The sequence below is a fragment of the Rhinichthys klamathensis genome, unplaced genomic scaffold, assembly GCF_029890125.1.
Source record: "Rhinichthys klamathensis goyatoka isolate OS25496 unplaced genomic scaffold, OSU_Roscu_1.1 h1tg000082l_1, whole genome shotgun sequence".
Classification (NCBI taxonomy): domain Eukaryota; kingdom Metazoa; phylum Chordata; class Actinopteri; order Cypriniformes; family Leuciscidae; genus Rhinichthys; species Rhinichthys klamathensis.
In genome coordinates, this window is record NW_026606624.1 from 2,091,027 (window position 1) to 2,113,523 (window position 22,497).

Genomic DNA, 22,497 nt, shown 5'->3' on the forward strand with positions numbered 1-22,497 from the left:
GTTTATATAAAAAAGTCGATAAAATGTAAGGTATTTGCTCTGGCTCTTGTTTTAAATGATTTTTTTCCGTTGTTGTGCTTGTTGGGACACCTGGGTAAAAAGTGACAATTTTACTCAAAAATGTAAAAATGTTCAACTCTTGGCACTCAAAAATGAACTCAGCACATGCAGAGGTGTGTTCTTGTGTATGAATACAGTGCCACATTTCACTCTGAAACATGCAGAGCATGTTTTTATGGAATTAATTAAGCCATATTGCAATATTATTTTAATATTTCTTCTAGCATGCTCTGAAATTTATGGAAGCTTGTTTCCGCCATTTGAATAAAAATAAAACCGGTAATTTCGTCTTTTTAATCTCACAATTCGCCTTTGGCTAAGCCACACCCTAGAATGTTGATTGACCTATCACAGCGCAGCCAAGAACGAGCTCCCACAGAGGTCCGACACCTTTTTACAGCGCTCCATTGACTTTAACACAGGCGTGTCACATTTTTGGTCTAGGCAGGCTATTACCGTCGTAGTTTTATCAAAAATATGGTTAAATGTTGTGCCTGGGGCATTTGTAACACAGATACGCGTTTCCCAGAGAGGTTGGAGGGGGGTGTGGGTTTTTTCCTTCCCAAAACCGAAGTCAAATCCTGACAAGTGTCGTCTAGCACACGCTGCTAATAAATACAACGTTATACCCGCGTAGTCCGTTTGCTTTGTAATAATGATTATAGAAGTGAATAGAGACCTACCCAGCTTTGCATGAACAGTGTTGCTCCTTGATATTGTTAGTCCCAGCTAGTGTTGCACGGTGCACCGATACTTCAAAAGTATCGCGATACTCGGAAATTAAAAACTTCACGATACCTAAATTTATTAGTATCGATACTTCTAAGAATGACCGCGTTCCAGATTTGTAAGAGAGTATTGCATGTTGGTGTGTGCAACGCACGCTTCCAGTGCCTCCCTATGGACGTCTGCGTTTTTCTCCTCATGCGCGTGTGACAGGGCGCGTGAACTGAACGAGCAGAGAGAGAGAGAGAGAGTGAGCGAGCGAGCCCCGGTCGCGCGCGCGCACTCTCTCTCTCTCTGCGGAGCCAGGCGAAAGTATAAACAAGGCTTCACCGTCTCAAAACTAAGCGCTGTCTTGCTCTCTCTCTCTCCCTCGCACATATTAATCAAAATAATTCGACACGATGGTAAGGTCGGGAGACTAAAGTTTCATGTGGAGCATTCGGAGTTTTTTTTGTTGTTTTTTTCTGAATTACCGCTGGGTGTAAATTGTGGTAAAATACGTTGCCTTATCTTCTCTGAATCGTTCCGCACATTCAGCTGACATAAACCACACTTTAAATAAACGAAAAAAACTATCCAGTCATGAAATGTTTTCTGTGATGACAGTGGGATGTAACCGCCTGGATAATCACACAACGCGCACACGTCCGATAATGACACGTCCAATTCGCGAACTAATGACTCATTTGAACCGATTCGTTTTAATGAATTGTTAAAACAACTGATCTGTCTGAATCGGTGTATAACTAATCGTTAACACTTTGTAATAAGGTTTCATTTATTACATAAAACAAATAAAAACACTTGTTTTTTCCCCCCGAAAAAGCATATGACTACTTTTTTCCACACAATGCTATCATGAATCGATAAGAGAATCGTTAAAGAATCGGATCGATAAGCAGAATCGTCAGTGGCATTGCTATTGATAAAATCTTATGTTTCTTATGATAACTGAGATAATGCTGCTAAATTTATTTATTTTTTTACCTTGAATGTCATTGCTCTAATTTATTTTTTATATTTTTCATATTTCATATTTTGTTCAAATGGTTATTATAGCCTATCTGCTGTTCAAATGTTCATTTATTAGTGTGTTATGATTGGAATGTTGTCCCAGTTTTAAAATAAAGCACAGCAATGATATTTGAGAGTGTTTCTCCCTTTTCAGGAAAAGTATCGAAAAAGTATCGAAATCGCAATTTTTGACTTGGTATCGGTATCGAAACAATAATTTTGGTATCGTGACAACACTAGTCCCAGCCTCCGTCTCGATTAGTAGGATATGCGGTGGTTCATTTTTTGACTGTGACCGGTATGCTTTTGCCTCTATTTGGATGCCTTGTTGTTCCTTGCGTTTCACCTGTATGTCGTGAATATAGCCTTCGAACGTATATTGCAGCCCATTTTGCCTACTTCTATCGGACACTTTATTTGCTGCTTTTTATAAAAGTTTGATAAAATTTCAGCAGGAAGAGCTGTCACAGCATAAGCCATGTTGATACCAGAGCCCAGATGAAGTTTGTTTGTCGGACGTAGCAACAGTAACTAAGGGGGGCGGGGCTTAGCCAAAGGCGATCCACAATTCTGAGAATTCTTTTTTTTCTCCAAATTGCATGGTATAAACTCGCAAATGTGAGTTATAAAGTCAATCCTGAGAAAAGTCAGGTTTTTTCCCCTCAGAATTGAAGTTTAATAACTCGCAATTGCGAGTTTCTCTCACAATTCTGATACAATAAGTCAGAATTGCAAGATATAAACTTGCAATTGCGAGAGAAAAAGTCAGAATTGCGAGAAAAGTCAGAATTGCAAGATATAAAAGTCAGAATTGCGAGTTTATATCGTGCAATTCTGACTTCTTTTCTCACATTTCTGACTTTGAGATAAAAAGTCGCAATTATCATTTAAATTGTTTTTATTCCTTGGTGAAAACCAAGCTTCCATAGAAATCTCATTTGCATTCAGAGGACAAAATATTGTGTTGACGCATCACCATTTTTAGTTGTATAAAATATTCTTCAAAAGTTTTTCTGTAGTGTTCCATGGAAGAAAATAAGGTATACAGGTTTGAAACGACAAGAAGCTGAGTAAATAATGCCAGAATTCCTTTTTAAAATGGGTGTGGTGGGTATATGGGCTTTGAATAGCATGTTGTGCTTCTGGGGTGTGTGTTTGATCGATGTTTGCTTATGAAAAGCTCTTAAAATGAAGCTGCTGTTTTGCAGCTCAATTAGTCCTTGAAGCAAATCTTAGGCTAGCTTTGAGTTCTTGCCAGATTTTTTTTTACTTTTTTTTTCTTTCTTTTTTTTTAACTTTTGGAGCATTTGTTTGGTTATAGGAGTTATGCAACTCTAGAACCTGCTCTGCGGTGATAACAGAAAGCTTATGGCAGCCAGGGCAGAAACTCAAAGGGTTTTAATCCCGTGACATTACCGATTATCATTGGTTAGCAGGGTCGCTGAGGAGAACAGCTTCTTTGTCTTGGTTGTGACATGTAAACCAAATGGCTTTGACGTGACATTGCAGGATTTTTTTTTACCCATGAAATGCACAGTCATTAATATTAGCAGGCTGGAAATGGGCTTTTGTGCATCATGGGGAAATCATCTGCTTAAAGTGCCAATGTATAAGAACATTCATTATGCTGATTTATTTATAATTTAGCTCTGTATACTGTGCCGATGACAAAAGAAAGCGCACAAAATAAAATGACTTTGTAATTAATAATTCAGTCTTCATAAATTGAGGTGATAAAAACTTAAATTTGATTCATTGGTTTGCTGCCATGGCGACAAATTAGAGTGTGAGATATTGCGTAAATATAAATTTAATGTCATAAGTTTAGCAATTCCAAATAGCTGATTAACTGAATAAGGGACCTTGGTGTCTCTGATTGAAATTCAATTGAAATTTTGTTCAATCAACAGAATCCATTTTAAGCAAAATACCGAATGCATGCATTCCATTTAACTGATTAAAGAGCATGTTGCCTCCTGTGAATGTTAATACTCGCATTTAAGCTCGACTAGCCAAGTTTCGTAATTCAAAAAGCAAAACATGACATTCAAAGCATGCCTGGCTCGGTTATCCAGCAAACATCTGGTCTTTTAATCTCATGTAATATTGACATGGGCGGTATGATGTAATTCTCGAAAAATCTGCCTTTTTTAAGGTACCAACGATTTGATATCTTGAATACTTACAGAAAATAAGTTTGGATTGGTAGAACTAGCTGAATTGTACCAGGTGTCCAGGATGGCACACCTGCCGTTAAACCGCTGCACTGCTTTCCTTCAATCTTCTGGTCTCTCAGAGGCAGTTGTGGTGAACATGACATCTAATTGTACTGACAGTAAGCCTCTCATACACCTTCATAAGATTTCATTAATAGTCTGGAGAAGATTATTACTCATTGCAAATGGAAATTAACCCATGGCCAGTAATGCTTATGCAGAGCGATTCTCCTGTAATCTACAGTACCGCCGTCCTTTTGCGACATAATATAAATATTTCTAGATGTTCTGCATATATTACCCAAATGTCACCTGACTGGGTGCACAGCATAGAGAGACAGATGTTATTTTCTGGTTGGATGCTACCTGCTTTTCATAGGATTGTGTCCTCAGCGCTTTATATTATCTTGTGCAGTGATATGAGGATTATAAAACTCTACACGAAGAGATGTAATCTGCTCCCTTTTAATTAATCATGGAGTCTTAAAATGGCTTAGTTTAAAAAAAACCTGCTTGTTTCATTCCTTGTTTTTTTGGAAAGAAATTCTACGACTGGATGATATAGCTAAAAATATCTCACTATTTTTCAGCCATCTGATGATGGTCATTATATGTCTTTGTGTTTGCTCTGAAATGGCTTAAAATTATTCATTTTCCATTCAGTTGAAACATAATTACAACCAAATATTAAACAAATTGGTTAAAATTGTTTAATGTATCAACTAAATCACAAAAATCGAATCAGGATTTTGCTTTTAATCTCTACAGACTTTATTTATTGTAGAGTTGACGAGAAATGTTCAAATCGCAGGATGCTTTTGAATTAAGGAAGCATGCCATGATTTTAGACTATTTATGTCCTTTCCTCTTATGGGCTGGTTTTCCCAGCATCATTGTCCCTAATTCTTAGATTTCCTTAGTTTTCAAGGTGAAATGTCATTTTGTTTTGTTTCTTCTTGGTAGGCTGAATCAGAGTGATGAAGAGTTGCAATGAATTTAGCACTCTAGTTGATTATGTAAGCACATTTTTTATTATTATTTTTTTTATTTAAATGTAATGTAAATCTGTGGTGAAAAATGGAACTACAGCGCACTCTAATTTAGAGCCATTGGGGCAGATTTCGGGCTGCCCCGCTTATTTTCACGTTGCCTTGCGTAAACCATGCTCGAGACCAAGACGATATCAATCCGCTTCAGCTATGTGTTGTCTGCATCAGGTCAGTAACTGTGTGGAGTAGCGTATATCAAATTAATGAAAGTATACATCCTTTAGTTAACGTGCTCATGTGAATAGCCTTTATATAGTTCTGTTGTTGTTTTTCTGAGAATAGGCTTTCTTTTCCTCACTGGAGATCCTCTACAACTTGTAATATTCTAAAACAACATTCCGAGGCTATAAATACTACATTAAAGGTATTGTAGGTAGAATTTTTTTTAAAAACTTTTTGCCAAATTTGTTTAAACTTTCTATATATATCAATGCATAATTAAAATGTAAGTACTCTGGAAAAGAGAGTATAAAAATCGAGTGTCTGTAGTCCTCTCAGGGCTGTAATAAACACAGCTACTTATCTCCATTCACTTCCACCCCCTCCATTCTGGGCTCCTTCCAAAACCACGCCCCCAAAACACATGAACGTGCGATGCCGACAGCTCACAGCTGGAGGACGCGCTTACTAGCGCCGAGCGGAGAGGAGCAGTGCATGTAGTGACATCATGTCAGACTCACATGTAATAAAATACCTAACTTTATCATTATGAATATAAACAACTAACATGGCTGTTAATACTCACTATCAAGCTAGCATATCGATACTGTTAAAGTTTAAAATATATTGAGTTTGATTCGTTAACGAGCTAGTAACATAAAGCAAAGCTAAAAACAGGTTGCATTGATACACGTTTTCCCATTACAATCAGTTACACTGTGATGAAGGTGAATTTTGTGTAAGATTCATAACATATACGCCGTGTTTTGCATGTAATTGTGTCTCTTACTAGTCTCTTACCCTCCTCGAGTCAAACGAGTGCGCGCATGTGGGCAGCGCATGTAGCAGCGGGGGTGTTGCCATGGTTGCGAGAGAGTGACAGTCGCCTAAGCCAATCCTTTGTTTCGTCCCGGAAGGAAATAATGAGCTGTGTTTAGTGCAGATTAAACGGTCTAGAGTCACTCGATTTTTATACTCTTTTTATCAGAGTACTTACATTTTAATTATGCATTGATATATATAGAAAGTTTAAACAAATTTGGGAAAAAGTTTTTTAGACCAAAAACGACCTACCCAACCTTTAAGGCAATTAGATATCATTGTACTTAAAGCCTGTCAATCAACATTCGAGTGCCACCCTCAGGCTGAAAAACGCTGAAAGCTGAAAGCTTGTTGTTGTGACTTTTATTTTGACGGCGCTGAGATCGCCAGTGCCTGTGCACACAGCGCTCCCATTCTCCATGTTCATTAATTTACAATCTGTTTAACAATCCTGTCTAACACGTTATTAGATAAAACAGTCATACAAAGAAAGTAGACCGTATATGAAAAAGTATTAGCGTTTGCCATGTGGTTGATGTCCAATCTCGCTAGCTGAGCAGAAATACATAATCATGTTTTGCTTGATCCCCTCAAAGTTGCGTTGGATTTTCTCCTTAGCAGGTTAAGAGGTCAATGTATCACTGTTTCCATGTTCATAGAGTTAGTTTGTGGAGTAAATATATAGGTTGTAATCTTCATACATTTTTTTTTAATGGCGAGTGCTGGTGTTTCGCGTGCGTTCGGCCAATCAGTGTACACTTACATCACTAGTTCCTATATTGTGCTGGGTTTGACCCTTCTCTGAAGGAGGAGCTAATTTAGTTCCCCTAAAAGGAGTTCCTAGAACTAAAATCGTTCCTAGTTCCTGCGGAGCGAACACACCAAAAACCGAGTATTTTCACCATTAGTTTTAGGAACTACGAAAAGGTTCCTCTTATGCGAAAACCCCTATTTTTGAGTCCATTTTGTTATTGTACAACTTAGGAGATATCTAGCTATAGCACACGTCTTATAGACTTATTTTATGATAATTATATTTTTTTATTTTGTAGCTCTAATTTCTGTTCATTGTAATTGCATAGAAAAGAGTACCTATATGTTTTTCAAAATTTCTCCTGTTTTTTTAAAGAAAGAAAGTCATATTGTTTTGGAATGACATGCGAGTGAGTAAACGATGACTGTTCATTTATGGATGAATCTCATTAACCATAATTGGTTTGATCGTGCATGTACACAGCGTGTTTCCATCATTCCAATTCAGTACATTTCATTTTTTCGTACATTCCAGACTGTATCACGGCTTGCCTGTGATTTGTTCCCTGTTGACTGTGATCTGTTTGAAGCATGACCGAACATCAAGAACCTCTTGTAAGCTGAACATGTCTCTCTTTTCCTTTCTTTTCCTTTTGAAGACGGCACGCTTCTTTGCCCCTCGATGTCACATATAACCCTGGCAACTTTATTGTGCCGCTGTGTCGAAGAAGTTACCCCTGTCGCAAATGGAAGTCTGCATCTCTTGGGTAAATGGAAGGGTTTAATACTTACTTAAGATGCTAATATCGCAGAGCTGCTGCATGGACTAACTGTCTTTTTCTCCACACATATTTGTGGCTTGGTGTCAGGTAATGCAAATTGTCATGCTCCTATCATAGTGCTGTACGACTTATTGCTCAAAAATACGAATCCATGTTCATTTAATAGATGTGTCTGCCATGACTGGGCCACAGTAGTGCTGTAATGCTCCTGCTTTGTGGCTTCTGTGGAAGCGGACCTCCTGTGTCTGATGGTGCACTCAGATGGAAAATGAAGAAACGCATAGATTCCTCCCGCTGCGGAGCAGTAGGATGCCGTGTTGCTGATTGTGTGACATGTCGAATGGTGCAGGGTTTTACCGCGCTAGTTTGGATGGACGGGCTTAAAGTATCAAATTTGAATAATGTCTTTTTAAATACCACATCATTCAGTTTCTGTCCACTGTCCATGAATGACAGTTCTGACTGAACTGTACTGTGGATGTCTAATGCCAGAGTCCAATTGCCATGTTCCCTTTGTAAATAAACTACAAAATATTGTTAAATGTATATAAAAATATTATAATTTTAATTAAATAGAAAAATATACATATAACAGTTATTTAATAATATTTTTATTTAAATATAACATGAATTTAAATAAATGTATAATAAAAATAATGCTTAATATAATTTCATGTATGGCATGAATCAGTGGCGTAGGTTTGATTTTGAAATTGGTGGGGACGGGGACATCAATATATAAATATATTTTAAGTTTTGATTGAAATTATTGCTAGGGATATATCAGTGTCACTGGATATTGGTAGGGACACGTCCCTAGCGTCCCTACTAAATTCTACGCCCCTGGCATGAATTATTTATGGTTGAACATTTCACTTGCTATTGGCAGGTATGGTGAAATGTTTTGGACTCCGTCTACAGCTACCCTCATATTTTTTTCCCCTTTATGAGTCTTATTTAAACATTTTGATCAGTGTATCAGTGTCATTGTTTAATCCTCAATGTTTAGTCCTCCATTTTCTGTGCTGCACAAACGTACAGGCAGTCAGAAGATATATAATGTTTAGTACTTTCAAATCATACCAATAAGACATTGCTACATGCTAGAAAAGTTTTCCACAATATATTTAGTATAGAAAAGATTGTAGTCTTTGTCTAGCACACAAGCATAGCCAATAGGACGTCCAGAGATCTCTCATGATTATAAGCCTCTGCTAGTTTGTATGAAAATTCATGCTAGCCTGGCGTCCGTGGAGGATTGTTATTCCGTGTCCTGTTAATTAGCTGTGTTGTTTAGCCTTGTTTGATGATTTTTAATTAGCTTTGGTGATGACAGGTTCTGATAAACATTAGTGATTACCGCGAGGGCTCGAGACGTCCCTGAACATTAACTGCCGTTGACCACGGATCGAGATAACATGTCAGGCTTAGAGTGCAACTACAAATAACATCGGTCATCCCGTGGGATCTTGGGCTCAAACAGTTGGGTGGAGCGTTTGGAGATCTCTCAATCCTGGTTTCATGAGATCAGACTTTGCTTGAGCCATGCAGGGAAGGCAATGATAAAAGGATGAAATGAAAGAACATTAAAGTGTGCGAGCATGGGCTCAGGCCTGTGAATGAAAACAAAATGTTGAGACTAGTGATGGATGCACAGTAACCATTTTTGGGATATGTGAAAGACATCACCACCAAAAACAGAAAGGCACCACCAAAATTGAATTGATTGGAAAAAATGTGGCAACATTTTTATTATATTTATGATATTACGCTGCTTTTAAAGTTAAATGTCCAGTAAGTGCATGGCACTAAGGCCGCGTGTCCACCAAAGCTCTGCTCAAAACGCCTAGCTGTGGGCGCCTGAGAGCATTTTGGTAGCGCAGCATTTTTTTCAGTTAAAAAGTATTTGCACTGGCTCTTGTTTTGAAATATTTTGTTCTGTTATTATTGTACTTGACGTTGTGCAAGCAGAATAAGTTAATAATAATTGAATCATGAAATTTGTGTCAATACCGTAAGGCCCTGTGTCCACCAAAGCTTTTTTTTATGTATTTTTCCAATTGTTTTCAATGGGAGCGCCACGTTGAAAACAATGTCACGTTGAAAACTGAGCATCTTTCTCACGCTGTGAAGCACTGAGTGCTCTGCGTTTTTTACTGGTTGCCAAAAGTTGAAGAATATTCAACTTTTGGTAAAACGCAGCACTGTCACTTTTTACCTAGCTGTCCAATCACAGGCGAGGAGGGGTGGGACAAATACCACACTGACCAACCAACCGCCACATTCTGCTTGTACAACATCAACAGATGACAACAACAAGCATAATAACTGAACAAAATAATTTAAAACAAGAGCCAGAGCAAATACATTGTATCAACATTTTTATATAGAAACAACACAGAAACAAACTATTTGTGAAATAAGATACTAGTAACACTTCTGCGGATATTCTGTATCATAGCAAGCAAAAAAAAAAAACTGAAAAAAACCCCCGCTGCGATGCCAAAACACTCGCAGCGTTTAATTACGTTGGTTGTTGTACGTACGTATTGAAAATAATGAACTACCTATAGTACACTATCATTTATGCTTAGGGTTTAGTGTTAACAAATGCAAATATGAGAAAAACGCATTTGCCGAAGCAACCATGTCAATTTAGTTTGTTTCTCCAATTTTTTGATCTCTTTAATCGTGACTCTTTTTCACTTGAATCGGGATTCTCATCGCAAGTGCAATGCTGTACCAAGTGAGCTATCAAGCAGGTTTACTACAGCAGAAAAGCTATACAAATGGAGTTGGTTATGTGATGCAAACATCAAAATCAATGTATTAGTTTACAAACCATAAACTACGGTAAAAGTGTTTTGAGGTCATGCCATAGTATTGTACAAAGAACAGTGCAAAATAAGTCATTAATCAATCTGCCTCTGTAATCATAATTTGAGTGAAAAGTAATACAAGTTGTTGCCATTGTATTGCCTTTAGTGTTCATTTCAACTGAAACTCCAATTCATTCTATGTATAGGTACGTTTTTGGAGTTTTGCAAAAAATTCCAATGAGCCTAGGTTGAAAATTGACATGGCTCTGAAGCAATAAGGAAATGGCTATTGATTAGAGAGACCCAAATGCAATTCTAGAGACACAAGTTACGACTATCATACTAATCGTTTCTTAAAACCGAACTTCAAATAGTATTGTTTTGCTGCTCTTATATACTTCATTACCAGCTAGCAAGAAAAAAAAACATTCTGAATCAAGAATGCAATTACATTTGAAGGCCAATGTTGATTTTAGACACAATAAAAGAAGATTCTAGCCTCTGCTATGTATTAGCATGCAAATTACAGCCTCTGAACTTCAACGAGCAGGTTCTTAATTGCAAAAGCCTCATATTAGTAATCAAGGACTCCACTCTGAGACCATGAGATCGATAGTAGTGGTTGCTGTCGGAAAAAGGCTTTCAGGTGATTGCACTCTACGCAGACATATATCAGCAGCTGCTAAGTTACCTGTTGTGTCATTCCATTGGTTGGATTTGCATACTGTCTTAATACGTACTCTGCTAGTACATACCTTACGTAATGCAGTACATTCTGTGTATTGTTTGTAGTATGCAACATTTCATTATGTGATATAACCTTGCATGGGATGCTGTATTCCACAGTGCAATGTACTTGCAAGTTAATTGTTGTTTATGTGTGGAATAACATCAGCTGGACACAATGCAATGCATGCACTTGGCTTTTTTTTTTACCTTCTATTTGTGTGTGTGCGCGTTGGATTATCTCTTTTTCTGCTTTTTTAAAAACATTTTAATGAATTATTTATTAAATTGTTAAATTGGACTGATTGGCCAAATTGACCAAGTTAACAAGAATATCCTTTGCTTTTTATGCGTGTTTGTTTTTGGAAATAATATCAACCACATTTTTTTTTTTAACGTCTCTTTCTTTTCGCTCTTTTTATTATTTAATTTTTGTTACTTTAAGTGAAATTGAATTGTCAAGAGAACAAATTTTAATGAACAATAAGATGGAAAATTGCTAAATAATTGTTTTGATTTTCAAGATAATAACTACATTCCACTCGCTGAATAAAACGTGCAATCATGAGGTCATGACAACAGTTTAGCATAAACATTTCACATTATTAAAAAACATATTTAATGCAGTATACAGTAAAAACATTCCAAACATGACCATAGAGACGATAAAGAATCATTTTTGCTAATATACTCTCTGTATTATATATGTCTGTTCTCCCCTCTGGTTCTCACATGCAGGGGATCTTTGCGTGTCCATTAAAGGGAGTGGCTGAGTGTGGAATTCATCAGTATGCGAGCTGTGTTGAGCAGGAGGTAGTCACATACTTGAATCCACTGGCAGACATTCGTATCCAAGCTACTTTGATCTTAACTCCTCGGCTTCTACATCCATCCCTGATATATCAGGACCTTATGTTTCTGTTCATTCACCATATTTTACATATCTACTGTGCCACACACATTTCTAAAGGAGAGTAAATGGAGCTCTTTTAGTCTGTAGGACATACTATATACACAATCAGTGCAATTTCCTCTAGTATGTTGGTTTTCTTGTTCTTTGTAGTGACTGTACCGTATATAATAATTGTCATCCGCTCTAAAGAGTCTTAAGAAGTTAAGTTTGGTGGTTGGAGCTCTGGAATGTATCTTTTTTGCTCTGCAGTGGGTTTGTTGTCAACCGTGACAGTGCGTATACTGGCCCAGTCTGTGTGATTTGTCAATATAACATCTCAACTTGTCACCACAGGAGGAAGAATTTTGACAACAGTCAAACCAGCATGCTTCAATGGAAGCTGCAAATGGACTGCAAAACAGCAGAGCATGCTCCCACAAAACTTCTTCTTCCACAAAACAAACCCCCTGAAAGATGAAAAACGTGCTTTGATTCAATAACGCACGTTGTAATGCTATTGGACTATGTTCTTTTTTAGCTTGAAGTGTTGAATGAGAGTTTAATTTGAGACATCAGTGGATATAATTAGTGCTGTCAAATCGATTAATCGCGATTAATCTAACATATAAGTTTGTTTATATAATGTGTTTGTGTATGTATATATATATATATATAATATATATATATATATATATATATATATATACACACTCACAGACATGCACACACATTTTTATATATATATATACATATACACACACACACATATTATATAAACAAACTTTTACGTTAGATACGATCAATTGCGATTAATTAATCGATTTGACATCACTAGTTATAATCATTGACTGTAAAAAAATATAGACGTAGTGTCCGTGATGTCACCCAAAGGTTTCTGAAGAGTATTTTTGAAGGCCAAAGTGCCGGCGAAGTGATGAGTCCCAGCTTAGGACACAAGCAATCCGATTGGTTCAAAGCACGTTTTATGGGTAATCACTTTAATGCCTGGTTACAAATCAGATGTCACTTTATTATACAAGTCGTTTAAACTACGTTATAACGACCATTAATGTCTTTTAACTTATATATTTCATATACTAGTATATAACCGAAACTATAGATTGTAAAATCAAAAATTTCTCGTTCTTAGTGTTTTTTTAGTTCACTTGATAGTAGCATACAGCTATCCGAAATGATCAGAGTTAACGTTTTTTTCACAATCTACGATATTTTTCGATAACAAATTTAATACAAGCATAAATCTGTTTAAGAATGAATTATGACATGAAATGCTTGAAATTAAAAATATTATGCCTTATTGCTTAATAACAATTTACAATGTTTCAAAACATACCTAAAAATGCAATTTCTTAACTATATAAATAATCAGGATAAAAAATAAAAGATTATTACATGAATTAAAGTTTTATTGATTACATTAAGAATCGCGAGAACAGCTTTAGATCAGGCAGCTGAGGTGACGTGACGGCTAACAGACAAACGGCTAGTAGTGACAGCAGCGGCAATCCACCTGTCACTCAAGTGGCCACGCCCTTAGAAATTTAAACGGATGAGTTGTAAAAAAATTCACCCCCCTCACAGTTGTCATGAAGGGCGAAATTAGCTATATAGACCAAAACCACTATTTGCACCAGGCTGTAAACACATTTTTTTCTGCTGTGAAGTTAGGCACTTTAACATGGATTGAGATTGAGGATTATATGATTATTTTAATATGATTATTATTATATGATTGGATTGTATGGGATTGAGACTATTTTGCAGCGAGTATAGCGGCCAGTCGATGAATTGCAGTTTAAGTCACTTCCGTGTTGGTTTCAAGAGACAGGAAGGTTGCCGCTTGGTTATAATACAATATTGCCTAGTAGAAGTGAGTCATTCTATTAGTTGCCATGCACAACCATGCACTTTTCTTCTGATTATTTTGACCAAGAACCACTTTGACTAGAAAACATTGACCGATTGGGTTGGGAATCGAATAAAAAAAATATATATACATTTTATTATTTATGTAAATAAATTTCATAAATAATGTGCATTTTACATAAGCTTCACTGATTATGTGCAAGTTAAGTTTATTAACCACATTTCATACACTACGGCAATTCAAAGTGCTTTACACAGAAATTAATTAGAATAATCACAAAATAAAAGCAATGACAATTAAAACGGTTATACAAGGAATTAAGAGATATAGTGTAGGATATACAGTACAGGTTTTTTTTCCATCTTTTTACTTGATCGACATATCAACAGAGCTAAACAAATTAAGTCAGATGAATTTGTACTAATTAGTTAACAGTGCATGTGGATTACTGTGAAAAACATACACAGCAGAAGTATACTATCCAGTGGAATGTGTGTTTGTATTATGCAAGTGTACAGCAATAACACCATAAATTCTGACCTATGCCAAAACAATCTGATACTAAAAGTCAAGAGGTGTAAGACACAGACTGTTTATTTGGCCTTCAGATCCTCGAAGGTGTGTGTGTGTGTGTGTGCGCGCCCTCTCACACTTGACTGATTGCTGGTCAAGGGCACGGAACAGAGCAATTGCAATAGAGCAATGCTTCATGAAAGGACAGTGAGGGAGTTCTCAGTAGCACTTCATATCTCATTCAGCATTTTCACATAGACCTCCTTTTTACGTCATCCATCAGATAACAGGTTGTGAAATAAGAAAAATGTCTGGAGTTATTGCAAATGTTTCGGAATACAAGATTACAGGAGAATTACATGACTACGACTACAGTATATCACCTCCATCCTCACAGCTCATCACTTTTGTGTTATAAAACACAATTTTCCTTAAAATAGTATATAGAATAAATTAATAAGACTATTTTTATACATTCTAATATATTTATTTTCGATAAAACTAGTTTAAAGACCAATCCTTACTATTATCTTATTAGCATGCATATTACTATAGGATATTGGTTGCTTATTACTACTTAAAAAGCAAATATTAATGCCTTATTCTGCATGACCATATTCTACATCCCTTAACCCCTAAACTTAACAACTGCCTTACTAACTATTAATAAGCAGTAATTATGAGTTTATTGAGGCAACAGTCATAGTTAAAAGTTAGTTAATAATGAAAATTTGACCCTAAACTAAAGTGTGACCTTTTCTTATATTATATATATTTTTTTATATTTACGCCATTCAAAAGTTTGGGGTCAGTAATAAATAAATATTTAGCCTGGTTAAAACCAGACCATTTCTCAGTTGTAACTGAATTATGGTCTGGCAAAGCTTCATAGACAAATCATTTCCAAAGGGGCGTCACCAACGGACGTAGCTCAAATGCCTTTGAGCGCAATTGGATCGACCTAAAACCAATCAGAGCGATGAAGGAGACTACGTATGCAGAGCGACGTTTGTCTGTTATAGAGCCCGACCGATATGGATTTTTGGGGGCCGATGCCGATACCGATATTAGGGAGTAAAAAAAGTCCGATACCGATATATCGGCCGATATTATTTATGTGTATATTATAATACAGTAGCAATATTATTTATGTGTATTATAGTACAGTATACCAGTCAAAAGTTTGGACACTTTCCTATTGGTGTGTACAAACTTTTGATGGGTACTATACACAGTATAAACAGAATAAATATATTTTATAAACACGTTTTGCAATGATCACTCAAATGTGGTGATCAAACTCTTGTGTGACACAGATATGTAATGGAGGCAGGGGGAATGATAGAATGAGAATTATACAGTTGAGCTGTAACCAAACTAGTTTGCATTGCATGTTATATTATATTATATTATATTCTAAATACTGTTGCATAATCTTCACTAACGACTTTGTCTTTTAATTAGTCATAACTTGTATCAATAAATATATAAAAAGTGTCACTGACAAAACCTTATTATCTTCTATTTTTAGTCTTAATTCCTCTAATCTCTACCAGTGGAGGAAGAACTCAGATCTTTTTACTAAAGTAAAATTAATAATATCATAATGAAAACGTTTTTAATTACATATGTACAGTACTTTTATACTATTTTAAATAATTAGTAAGCAAAATGTACTAAACGTGAAACTAGGCTACTCTTAATGCAAAATAGCCCTATATAAAGGGTTATAATTATATAAATTATTGGAATATTGCTTGATGTTGTAACGTAGCGTTATAGGCAGAATGAGCTTTAACACTGTGTCTACACCGGACGCGGCCGTTATTGCTCGCATCGCAACAGCTGTTTACCATAGATGCGAGAAAGCGCCCGAGACAAAGCAGAATCAGTTTACTGTCGGAGATTTGTCGCTCGCGCCACGCATTTTAATCAATGTTTCATCAACCAATTGCCTGGATTTTAATAAATAAGAAGTAAATATAGCAGACAATATAATCAGGACTTCTCAGCTGCACGCTTGCAATAGTCACAACAAGCTCACACAATACGTGACAGAGGCTTGTAGCAGAGAAATCAATTCTGTGAATTACACTGCGCAAATCACAAGTAGGCTACTACCCACCGGATGAAGAAGGGTTGGCTCTCAGTCTCCACAGGCTACATAAAATATTCATTTTATTTTATTTTATTTTTCGTGTTCGCATTTATGAGGAAAAAACAATGTTACAGATGCGACAGTTCAGCACTACGGACGTGAGCGCTCTGAAAGCGGTACTAAAATATGCTTTGAAACTTTCACATAGACATCAAACAGAAAGCACAAAACCTTTCGTTTCAAAGTGAATTTCGTTTTGTATTAATTGTATCTTAATTTTAATCAATGTTTCATCAACCAATTGCCTGAATTTAAGAAGTAAATATAGCAGACGATAGATAATCTCGACACGGAGGCGCCTGCGTGTGAACTGGAGCTCGTCTCATGAACCGAAACTCAGCGTATAGACCTGAGAATTGAAATATATCTATATTGAAATGTCTACTTTTAAACAGAACAATTCAAAACGAAAGACAGACAGACTTATGTAATCGAATGAAATGTGCATTTCTCTCTGGCGCGCGTTCACTGAAGATCGCGAGTCAGCATCGTCAACTTCATCTTTGGCTGACACCGACTGAAAACACTTGTTTATTAATAAACAATTAAAATGTCTCCTTGCTATATTTGTTGTATTCATAATCATTACTTTTGCCAGTTCTTTGTGACACCTTTTAGGTGCTTTATTGGCAGCGCCACCCTTACATGAATCACCGCACCGCATTTTTTAAAATATTCATTTATCGGCCATTATAAATGCCGATACCGATAGTTTGGAAAATGCCTAATATCGGCCGATAATATCGGCTCGCCGATATATCGGTCGGGCTCTAGTCTGTTATTAGGGATGTGACCAAGGGGGTAATCCATCGACCGGAAGTTGAAGCCGGCCGGGTGCCGCCATCTTGTAGCAGAACTTCACTTGCGTTAGCATTTCCATTGACTCCCATTCATTTTGGCGTCACTTTGACAGCGAATAACTTTACATCTGAGGCGTTTAAAGACTCCATTTGTCCATTATTTATTTCTAAAGAAACACGACAATGTATAAAGGGCTCCATTACCTTCTGTGTTACATTATGGCCCCGTAGAAACAGTTTTTGTAAAAATAGGCCAACGATTGCGTCATAACCACTCGACTCTCTGTCGCGCTGTACAGAAATTACCGTACAGACAGGAAGAGAAGCTCGCAGGCAATCGGGGGGACGTCCCATCAAGGGAGAAGCACATTTTAAAATAAATACTATACAAATTAATAATTAATCAGAATTCTTACTCCTGCTCACTCACGCCAAAGAACTCTTTGCTCAAGTTCCCCGTCTCTGCAAGATTAACGTTGGCAATTTTCACGCACAGCTACTAGAAGATTAACGTCTGTCAGACAGGTTGCTCACGTCATCAAGCTTAGTTTGAGTCGGTTTGAGTCTGCGCGTCAGGAACGGAAGTGCTCAAAAATCGCTAAAAATGGGCTTCAACTGTCTCAACTGAGTTCCAATGAGATGGTTCTGTCCACTTCTTGTTATAGAACAACTTAGTTTGAATAAACGAGCAGACACTGATCAGCTACTTGCTCTATGTTTATTTAAAATGAACAGCAAGACAACTAGAAGTGAATGTGCTTTCCATTAAATAAATCACACACAGTAAACAAAACCTTAACAAAAAAAAACTTTGGAATGAACTTTGCAATTTAGAGGCGCAAACTGGGCAGATTCGGCTTGAAGTCGGTCATCCTCGGACGCGGCGCTGTGCGCGCTGTTACAAAAGCGAAATGGGGTCTTGCCAGTCTTGCGCACCGAATGCGTCATTTTTGCCGCACGCACCTTCGTGCTCGTGCGGACGCGCCGAGTATAAACAAGGCTTTACTCCGTGTCAGCACGCGCTCTGATCGATACAGGGTCAGAGATTTCAGACCTGCGTTTATTAAGGAGATCTCCAAGATTTCTCTTCTTGGGAGGGGGTGCACAGACCTCTCCCGAATCATCTCCAGCAGTAGCAGCCTCCGAAGCACCACTAACTCCACCTCCGTTTCCCTCGTAAGCTGATATAAGTGTTTAAACATTCTCTATGATAAAAAATGTTTGTGAAAAAAAAAATATTTTAATAACATGGTTTTGGCATAGAGTTCTAATGACGGTGTTCAACTATAACCATCACACCCCTAGTTCTACGGCGGCATCCATCTTTGTAAATGTACTAAATCTGCTTCACCGTCGCTGTGCTGTCGTCATCGTGTAAAGCCCGCCCCAACGTTTCTGATTGGTGCCGCGATTTCGACGGATTAGAAATGGGTTTGAATGAGCTCTTTGCCAGACTAACTTCCAGAGCAAATCTAAATTTGCCGGAAGATGTCTGGGTTTTCCCAGGCTAATAAATATTTTGAATTTTGAGAGAAAGGAATACAGCAAGGAAATTAATACAGCAAGTGGCCACTCAGTGTGCAGTCTGGAGGGGGAGTGGCCACTCAGTGTTCAGTCTGGAGGGGGAGTGGCCACTCAGTGTGCAGTCTGGAGGGGGAGTGGCCACTCAGTGTGCAGTCTGGAGGGGGAGTGGCCACTCAGTGTTCAGTCTGGAGGGGGAGTGGCCACTCAGTGTTCAGTCTGGAGGGGGAGTGGCCACTCAGTGTGCAGTCTGGAGGGGGAGTGGCCACTCAGTGTGCAGTCTGAGGACTGCTTGAGGACTGCTTGTGGAATGATCTGCCCACCCTCATCTGGAATGCAGAATCCCTGACAGCATTCAAAAGACAACTGAAAACCTTTTCCTTTAAATCCTTGCTTACCTGGGTTATGCTACTCCGAGCAATGTCTGAACTTTGTATTTTGAGCACTTCTTGCGTTGTTTTTGTCTCTTCACGATGACTCGCTTGGTTTAGTCCTCAGTTGTAAGTCACTTTGGATAAAAAAGTCTGCTAAATGACTAAATGTAAATGTAAAGTAATTCTGCAAGAACGCATTAAATTGATCAATAGTGACAGTAAAGATGTTTATAATGTAAAAAAAGATTTCTATTCCAAATAAATGCTGTTATTTAACATTTTCTATTAAAACACTGAGTGGTCACCCCCCCCCTCCAGACTGCACACTGAGTGGCCACTCCCCCTCCAGACTGCACACTGAGTGGCCACTCCCCCTCCAGACTGAACACTGAGTGGCCACTCCCCCTCCAGACTGAACACTGAGTGGCCACTCCCCCTCCAGACTGAACACTGAGTGGCCACTCCCCCTCCAGACTGCACACTGAGTGGCCACTCCCCCTCCAGACTGAACACTGAGTGGCCACTCCCCCTCCAGACTGCACACTGAGTGGCCACTCCCCCTCCAGACTGCACACTGAGTGGCCACTCCCCCTCCAGACTGCACACTGAGTGGCCACTCCCCCTCCAGACTGAACACTGAGTGGCCACTCCCCCTCCAGACTGCACACTGAGTGGCCACTCCCCTCCAGACTGTACACTGAGTGGCCACTACCCCTCCAGACTGTACACTGAGTGGCCACTCCCCAAAATAAACATTCTGACATTAGAGGGTTGTGATTTAAAAATATCTGAATATTTAAATACCTCAAACATACCAAAACAACAACTACTAAAAACACACAAAAACAGATTTTGCACGGGCATTGCACTAGTATTAATAATATAATCACGTGACTTAGCTGCTGAAAATTCAGCTTTGGCATCACAGGAATAGATTACATTTTAAAATATATTCACATAGAAACCAGTTATTTTAAATTATAATACAATTTCACAATATTACTTTTACTGTATTTTTGATCAAATAAATGCAGCCTTGGTAAAGGAATAAAAGAATCTTAGCACCCCCAAAGCTTTTAAATGGTAATGTACACTCACCGGCCACTTTATTAGGTACACCTGTCCAACTGCTCGTTAACACTTAATTTCTAAGCAGCCAATCACATGGCGGCAACTCAGTGCATTTAGGCATGTAGACATGGTCAAGACAATCTCCTGCAGTTCAAACCGAGCATCAGTATGGGGAAGAAAGTTGATTTGAGTGACTTTGAACGTGGCATGATTGTTGGTGCCAGAAGGGCTGGTCTGAGTATTTCAGAAACTGCTACTCTACTGGGATTTTCACGCACAACCATCTCTAGGGTTTACAGAGAATGGTCCGAAAAAGAAAAAACATCCAGTGAGCGGCAGTTCTGTGGGCGGAAATGCCTTGTTGATGCCAGAGGTCAGAGGAGAATGGCCAGACTGGTTCGAGCTGATAGAAGGGCAACAGTGACTGAAATAACCACTCGTTACAACCGAGGTATGCAGCAAAGCATTTGTGAAGCCACAACACGCACAACCTTGAGGCGGATGGGCTACAACAGCAGAAGACTCCACCGGGTACCACTCATCTCCACTACAAATAGGAAAAAGAGGCTACAATTTGCAAGAGCTCACCAAAATTGAACAGTTGAAGACTGGAAAAATGTTGCCTGGTCTGATGAGTCTCGATTTCTGTTGAGACATTCAGATGTTAGAGTCAGAATTTGGCGTAAACAGAATGAGAACATGGAACCATCATGCCTTGTTACCACTGTGCAGGCTGGTGGTGGTGGTGTAATGGTGTGGGGGATGTTTTCCTGGCACACTTTAGGCCCCTTAGTGCCAATTGGGCATCGTTTAAATGCCACGGCCTACCTGAGCATTGTTTCTGACCATGTCCATCCCTTTATGGCCACCATGTACCCATCCTCTGATGGCTACTTCCACCATGTCACAAAGCTCTAATCATTTCAAATTGGTTTCTTGAACATGACAATGAGTTCACTGTACTAAAATGGCCTCCACAGTCACCAGATCTCAACCCAATAGAGCAGGGATTCCCAAAGTGTGGTGCGCGCACCCCCAGGGGTACGCGAGCTGTCACCAGGGGGTGCGCGAGAGGAAAAATGCAATGGCGGTCTGTTTTTTTAAATGGGATTTTTTCCATACAATAAAAAAAAAAAAACATGAACTGTAAACATTTCCTTTGTAATCGCTTATATTTTAAATAAAAAAAACTATTATTTATTAGTTTTTAATAGAAACGTATAAGACAGCTGCTGTCTTCTTCTAAACACTGCTCTGCAGCCGCTAGGCTATAATATGTCACGTTATCAACTTCTAAATTCAAATGTGCTTTCGCGCGTTGGCTGGCGCTTAGCCAGTGCTGGCATAGCCAGGGCCGTAGCTAGAGGATTCGGGGACCCCTGAAAAAATATTGATGTGGGCCCCCACCACCCTCCACCAATATCATATACTGTACAATAGCTGAGCATGGAGGCCCACATATAATAGAAGATGGTGATGTTGTTGTAAAACCTTTATTTTAAAAGTTAAATGTTTATATAAAAATTACAACTAATAAAAACTAACAAAAAGCAAGAAATTGTTAAATAATAATAAAACCAATTAAAAAAATTCAGTCTGTTATAATTCATAAAACAAAAAGTAAACATTTAAAATTGACAAGAATACGGTCTAATTAAAAAAAATAAAACCATTTAAAACCACTTATTGTCTTATTTTTTAATAAAGATAATATGGAACTGGTAATATTATTAAATAAAGCGAATACATTTATTCATCCAAGTGCAGTGTGTTGTATTCTCGATGTATGAAATATCATCAGCCGGCAGGTCAGATGCATAATGCAATGCGTCGTGACTCGTGAATTTAGACCACGTAATCATTCGGTCGATTGCGGCGCGCACCGATAATAAAAAATGACTGTACACGGCAGACTGTAGACGGACATTTTCTAATTCCCAGCGAAATAACAATACATAACCTGTCTTTAAGAACGTCTTGATCTACTGGGATACAACCACTCTCCTTGCCTCCCTCTCCGTCTTTTCCTGGCATTTCTGGTTCCCTAATTTATGTTTTCTTTTCCCCGACATTTTTCAGTCAGTCAGTCTCCTGCTCTTCCACCAAGTTCATCGTTAACTTCAGGCTACCGCCTCAACTCTTACAATTTTATTG

At 38.1% G+C, this 22,497-nt stretch overlaps 1 protein-coding gene across 3 annotated transcripts in view; it reads left to right on the forward strand.

Moving 5' to 3' along the window:
• iqsec1b (IQ motif and Sec7 domain ArfGEF 1b) overlaps positions 1–22,497 on the forward strand; it is a 207,610-nt gene that overhangs the window by 63,632 nt on the left and 121,481 nt on the right. For 2 of the 3 annotated variants that reach the window (XM_056251411.1, XM_056251420.1), the window contains exon 3: positions 7,459–7,566. The exons of the other annotated variant lie outside the window; for it this stretch is intronic. In XM_056251411.1, the coding sequence (XP_056107386.1) occupies positions 7,459–7,566 (108 nt within the window). The remainder of the gene's footprint in view (positions 1–7,458; positions 7,567–22,497) is intronic. 3 annotated transcript variants of the gene reach the window in all.